At 51.8% G+C, this 6,817-nt stretch overlaps 1 protein-coding gene across 1 annotated transcript in view; it reads right to left on the reverse strand.

Moving 5' to 3' along the window:
* CCK (cholecystokinin) overlaps positions 1-4,883 on the reverse strand; it is a 7,348-nt gene extending 2,465 nt beyond the window's left edge. The window contains exons 1-3 of the mRNA XM_034992792.1: positions 4,804-4,883; positions 3,436-3,647; positions 2,125-2,343 (exon numbers count right to left, since the gene is read on the reverse strand). Coding sequence (XP_034848683.1) covers positions 2,125-2,341 — 217 coding nt within the window. The 5' untranslated portion in view covers positions 2,342-2,343; positions 3,436-3,647; positions 4,804-4,883. The remainder of the gene's footprint in view (positions 1-2,124; positions 2,344-3,435; positions 3,648-4,803) is intronic.
* Between the last annotated feature and the right edge of the window lie 1,934 nt (positions 4,884-6,817).

The raw sequence follows: 6,817 nt of genomic DNA on the forward strand, positions 1-6,817 counted from the left end.
AGGGACATTCTCCCCGGCTGCCACACTGACAACGGGAGGCTAAGGGAACTTACTAAGTAGGGCTTCTGTGAGGGCTAGCAGACCTACAAATGTTACAGATGTAGAATTAGAGCTTCGCTGGGCGTGGGGCGGGTGTATGTTAGATGCCCCCTGCCCCCAACAGACCTGCTTCCCCTCAATCCCCCAAAGCCCTGCCGACCATTCCTGATGATAAACTCTTGAGCACTCCTCAAAGAGTACATGAGCGTGTTTAGAATCTTTAAGCCTAAGTACTAGCGTGGGGTAGATAACCAGTATGATCTCAGAATATGTAAAATAGTCAAAGAAACTGTACAGGTATAAATATTTATTCCTGGTTCAAATTTGTCAAAGAGAAGAGCGTGATTATTTTCCACCTAGTGCTCATCGTGGGTGTCGGCAGCTGAAGTACCTAAGGCTGCCATTCCCGTGTGGGCTTGTTTGGCACAACCTTCCGAAGGCAAAGGGAGAAGGTGGCTGAGAAGAGATGCTGGGAAGAAACTGCCAGCTAAGATTTGTAGTCTAACGCCACTGTCAAGTGTCTGTTCTAGGAAATTAGTTTGGTAACTGGCTTCCTTCCCAGACCTGTTTCTGGTGGCTCTTTCCTGAAGGTAGGGAGGTGGTTCCAGATTATGGCTCAATGAAAAACCTGTGATATTTCAGACTGGTCTGGCTGAAATTCAATCTACATCCAAGGACAGACATTAAATTACTTTGAGACAGACAATCAAGAGGAACTCAAAAAGTTTTCAGATTTTTCTGTCATCTGACTAATATTTCCACATCTCTCAATTTAATTAGCCAGAGAGCAAAACAGAAGATGGTAGCTGGGACAATTTCCCAAAGAGAGGACAAAATATAACAAATCATCTTCTGTTGTTGTTGTTGTTTCCTTCTGAATTCCCCTGGTCGAAAAAGTTCCGATCTTACCTTCATATGAAACCATCAGAGGCTCTGGAAAGCCAAGCCCATCGTTTTCTCCTTGTCTAGTCAAGCCATGAGCTAAGGTTCAAATCCAGGCCCTGACAGATTGGAGGGTAAGAGAGCCTCCTGGGAAAGGAGCCCACCCCCCACCCTTCCCAGCAGCATTTGCTGTCGTTTACTGTCCGGCTGTGTTGGTCCAGTTTAGCACACTGCCCCACAGCCCGTGTGTTCACCATCAGTGCCCCTGTGGATCAAGTTGGTAGACAAAAACTGCCCAAGTCCCAGTCATGGTTCCTAAGGACCCTACAGACGTATGAGCCTCCCTCTGAATCTCACAAAGAGCTAGAAGGGCCCTCGGGGAATTCTAGCCTCATCCCTGCTTTACAGGTGAGACAGGCCCAGGACAGGGACAGGCTGTCAGTATGTCACCCAGCTAGTGAGCCACTGAGTCACCTTATTCCCGGAGACAGACTTTTGATGCTGAGAAACCTGGCTTGCGCGCTTCTGCGGCAATTGGGATCATGTCTCCAAGAGCAAAATAAAAACAAACAGGTCTCTTGAGTAATCATTTTAAATCACTGCCAAGGACAACTCAAAATTGCTACTGATTCTTTCCTCCTGTTATGTCCTTTGGTGAAAAGTGACACATTGTCACTGCTTTTTCAACTGTTGTAGTCTGAACTCAAGAGCTTTCTCAGCATCGATCCCTTCCTGGTAGGGGTTTCCAAGTGTCACTACCTGGGTGGCTCCTGGTTCCTCCGCATTTACAGTATTGGGTATTTAGTAGATCTGCAAACCCTTTTAGAGTCCGTAATTTGCTCGGCAATTATCTTTTAATGTCTTCATAATATGGCGTTGAATTTAAACAGCAACACGTGCCAAAAACTAGTGTCGAGAAAGCTTTTTTTAAAAAGGTTTTCCTAAATTAATTAAATCCTCCACCCTCGCTCTCAGTTTGCTACAAAGGACGTCCAGAAAATCGTACTGTCCAGCGCAGTGCAGTTCGGGGGGAGAGGGGAAGAAAGTGAAAAACCTTTCAGCTTAACGCATCGCCTTGTGTTTCCTTCCCCAGGGTTACCCGCCTCCATGAGCCAGACGCTAGGGAGGAGGGACAGGATTGGGAGGCCCGCGCGGGGTCAGAAGTGACAGATAGGGACCCTACAGATGAATGAGCATCCGTACCTTTCCGGGCCTGCTGGATGTACCTGGCCAGCAGCGCGCCCAGGTGCGCTCGGGACTCGCCGTCCACCTTCTGCACTGCCCTCAGCTGCCTCCGGGGCGCCTCCTCCTCCTCCTGCGGCGCCCCTGGGCCCACCGGGTCCGCCGTAGGGACGGGCTGCGCCAGGGCGCCGGCCGCCAGGACCGCCAGCAGCACGCACAGGCACACGCCGCCGTTCATGGCTGCGGAGAGCAAAGGGGAGGGGACGTGAGCGAAAAGGTGGGGGGATCGCGGGCTCTCGCGGAGGCTCAGGGCACCCGGGGTACGGAAAAGGGGGCTCAGTCCAAACGCGCGGGGCCCCAGGTCCGCCACACTGGTGCACACGAGGGCTCGCCAGGCGCCGACGTGAGCCAGGTGGCCACAGCGCGCGTGTCCGGGCACAATCCGTTTGTCTTTTGGGTGAACCACACCCCGTGCCCGGGGAAGCGGACAGAGACCCTGTCTTCTGCCCTGGCTAGCAGAAGAAATGTCTTCTGTTTTTCTTTCGTTTCAGAAAGTGTGGTTAGAACGTCTGTCTTCTAACTGGAAAAGCAAGAGATTAAAGCTGGAAAAATAATCTCAAGAGAAGACTCCGTGGGAGAAGCGAGACCCTTGATAGCTAAGAAGCTTTCAATGGGGGAAATAAAGGGTGAAAAAAAAAAAAAAGAAGCACAGCTTAAAATGAGGGAACAAAAAAGAAAAGCCATATTTAGAAAGTTTCTTTAAGGTGCATATGGGAATTGGCAATAAACTACTATGCAGAACACAGGAAAGGCTTTTTAAAAATCAGAAGTATGCTAAAATAAATAAATCTTCCAAAAAAAAAATGTTGTCAGAAGTATGCGCTCAGTTTTCTGTCCTTGGCAAAGCGCTGCAGGCTTTTAGATGCACCAGCAGATAAGACACCCGCACGTTTCTATCCCCAAAGCCTTGAATTTTTCTGCAATATTTAGAAAATGAATTTAAATCTTAAAACCTCTTGATAGTTTATTTGAGGAGACTGCAAAGTACGCTGCACCTCTGTGTAACATCAAGCTAATCCCAAATTGCATGCTAATCCTAGCAAATAGATAGTCCAGCCTTGCATGCGGACGAGAACAAAGCAGGCGCTTTGAAGTCTCCTAAGCAGCTCTACCCACCCAGACCTCCCTGTTGTTTCTGACTTCAAGAAATGTCTTTCGAGCTGGGAAGAAGACACAGAAAACAAAAATAAAATGGAAGGGGCACAAAACTGAAGACAGCATTCTCAAGCCAACTTGACACTTGGATCCCCCGCGGGAATGCGGGGAACCTACCTTCGGAGTAGGACTCAGCGGGCTTCGCGTGCGTTTCGACAGGAGTGGCGGGGGAGCTGAGCCAAGTTCAGGTGGGCCGGCAGGACGCTGCCTCTTAAATAGCCCCTCCCGGCGCTGTCAGCCAGTAATCTGTTTACCCAGCGTTGACGCAGACCGGCAGCAACACGTGCTCAGAGGGCGGCCACTGGGACGACAACCGATTGAAGTGGCTCCTGGGGGAGAGGGGGCAATGGCCCAGTGGAGCTGGGTTAACCCCTCGCAGGCGGGGTGTCCCGTGCCCAGCCCCCCCTCTCTGTCGGAGGAGCATCCTCTCCCAGCTCTGTCCCTCTCCCTCTCCCATTCCAGGGTGGGAAACCTGGGTGTCGGGAATATCCTTCAGGTTGGAGAAGCTGCCCAAGTTTAGTCCTCTTTGGGGACCGGAGGGGCCGGAAAGGAAACCCGAAGCAGGGCGGGGGGCGGGGTGTCAGCAAAGTGTAATTCGGAGCTGGAGGGGGTGTTAGCCCCCCTCAGAGCATCCCAGGTAGCTCTGGCTTTTTTGGACCAGTGAGTGGGCTTCCTGGGGGAGGGAGGGGTCTTCACTTTCTGCTCGGCCCCATGAAAAGCCCTGGAGGTTCTCCAGGACTCCGAGGGCAGGTGTTCCCGGGTCAGTGAAAGGGCTCCGGCCGCAGCTGGTTCTTGGAGCCCCGGGCCTCTGTTCACGCAGCTGTAAAGTGAGGATGACACCCCAGGACTTTGCTCAGAGTTTGGGAAAGGGCTGTGTTTTCCTCGGGGCCAAATTACTCCTGCTCGCGGCGCGCGCGGCTCCTGGTCGCCAAGTGGCGCCAGCGAGTGTCCCAAAGAGCTCTCTCTCGGTGTTCCCCTCCGGCAGCGGCATCAGCCCCTCCCACCTGCCTCCAGTCGGGGAGCACTCACACCCAGGCCGGATCCCCGCTCCAGCGCCGGCTGCTCGGCTTCGGCTTGAGGACCTCGCCCTGGTCCCTCACCGCCCGCAGGGGGCAGGGGAGGCGCCGAGGCCGTCCTGCGTCCTTCCCAATGCCATCGCGCCCCTGACTCCCGAGCCAGGCGACCCGTGCCGGTGCGCCGTGGTGGCCAAAGCCGTCTCGGCCCTGAGGCCGTTTGGGTGGGTGCTCGAGTTCGCCGCGTCTCCGCGAAAGGCACTGGCAATCCCATTTCACAGACGGCAAACCGAGGCGCGAAGAGCTGCGCCTAGCGGAGGCTCCACCGCCTCGCCCTGGCCGCCTCGCGCACTGAGCCTCCCAGCCCGAGACCTCCGGGTCGCATCCATCCCTCCTCCCGTCCCGGAACCCTCCATTCCTCCCCTCCTTTCCCTCAAGAAGCATTTGGAAGTGCTTCTTTCAAAACTGGCACCTGAACTCAGCAGTGGGGGTCCCGAGATGGCCGGACCGCGGACTCTCTTGCAGAGGTGGGGGTCGGTGTGGCGTGGTGGCTGGGGAAGCTTGGCGGGGAGACACTTCTGGTTGCATCCCCTTTTCTAAACTCTAGAGGCTGCTGTATTTCTGCAACCGACAGGCAACATTTCTGAAACAGCTACAGATAAAATGTTTTCCAGTGGTTTTCCCACGAGGCTGCTAAGAGTTGTGCAATTCAGTTGGAAAAACCAGTTTGATTTGTAACTGTGGCCAAGACATTTCTGGGAACATAAACTTGTTATAAGACAGAATCACCTAAACGGCTTGTTCAAACACCTCCAGAGTTTTTAATTCTGAAGTGGGGCCCAAGAATCTGCATTTCTAACAAGTTCGCCAATGAGGCGCCTGCTGGTGGGCCCCTGACCACCCTTCGAGAACCACTGCTATAGAATTTCCCTATGGTAAGCCAGTGACTTAATGCCCTTCCTTCCATCCATTTAATTAATATGTATTTATTGAACACTTGCTTTGTGCCAGGCATTGGGGATGCAGTATGAACAATGGTGACAACATAATGGGGGAGCAGAAAAAACAAGTTAACAGACACCCCCCCTGGTAATTCTGATGTACTGGGGGGCTATCAGGGTGGAGGAGGTGGGGGATGATCCCAGAGAAATGTGGTTTTTTTTAAAAGATTTATTTATTTGAGAGAGAGAGACAGTGCACAAGCGAGTACGGTGTGGGGGGGGGGTTGTAGGGACCAAGGGAGAGGGAGAGAGAGAGAGTCCTCAAGTGGACTCCACGCTTAGTGCAGAGCCTGGGCAGGGGGCTCCTCCCAGGACCCTGACATCATGACCTGAGCTGAGATCAAGAGTCAGTCGCTCAACCTACTGAGCCACCCAGGTGCCCCCAGAGAAATGTTTTGATGAGGCAGAACAAAGGAATGAGGATCTGATTTTAGAAAGATGAGTCTGGTTGTGATGTGCAAGGTGTTCCAAGTGGGGAGAGGCTATAAGGCAGGATCTGTTAGGAGGGCCAGGAGGGATCAAGATAGATTTACACTGAGGATTATAATGCATTATGAAGCCTATTAGTTATTACAAAACATACTGAACATTATGAAAGTAATGTGTTCATCAGAGATAATTCAGAAAATCAGTAAAAGAAGAGAAAAGAAGAAAAATTCCATCATCCCGGGACAGCCACTATTAACCTCTTGGTGTCTGAGAAGCCTGGAGAGGCAATGAAACTAGGTGACTGAGGCTGACCTTGAGGCTCCCTGTTGTGAGATGGGGGGTGGGTGGAGTGTTACTCAATACCTAGAATTCGGGTGTGAGGGCAGGTTTGGGGCATGGGGGTGAGGTAGGTAATGAGTCTAATGTAAGACTGAGCTCATTGCTGGTGCATGGATGGTCCAGGAGCAGGTTGAGAATGAGCCCTGAGCTCAGGACAGAGAGGCACCGGAGGTGTGGACCAGAGTCTTTGGGGGGGGGGGGTGTCTGCCAGCCTGGGAGTCCTAGGGAGTGCCTAGGAGGGCAGGCAGAATAGGCACATCCTGAGGAGCGAGAGCAAGAAGGTGAGTGGAGAAGAGGAGGATGGTAAAGAACCAGAGAAAGAGTGGCCAAGACACCAGAGTAAAAATGCCATATGGAGAAGCCAACAGTGACAAGGATTATCAGAAGCTGGAAGAAGAGCTCGTGCAGTGGACCTTTATATCTTGCAATAGAGTTGTAGCCACTTCACCCTTAGGAATGGGATTCTGAGCAGGGATATGTTATAGAAGATACTCTGGGAAAATAAAAAGTTAAAAGGGGTCTGAACTCCACGACCATAGTAATGAGTCTTCCTTCTTAATGGGTCAGAGGGTACTAATAATTCTAGACCACTTCTAAAGCAAGATGGGCCGGGACCCCACTTTTCCTGTTAATGCAAATGCATATCTGCATTAAGGAGAATCCATTTATTCACAAAAAGATACTTGCTTAATGCCTCTTAAGGCAGATGCTTTTAGT

Source organism: Mirounga leonina, unplaced genomic scaffold, assembly GCF_011800145.1.
Source record: "Mirounga leonina isolate KUSES-001 unplaced genomic scaffold, KU_Mleo_1.0 Mir_115, whole genome shotgun sequence".
Classification (NCBI taxonomy): Eukaryota; Metazoa; Chordata; class Mammalia; order Carnivora; family Phocidae; genus Mirounga; species Mirounga leonina.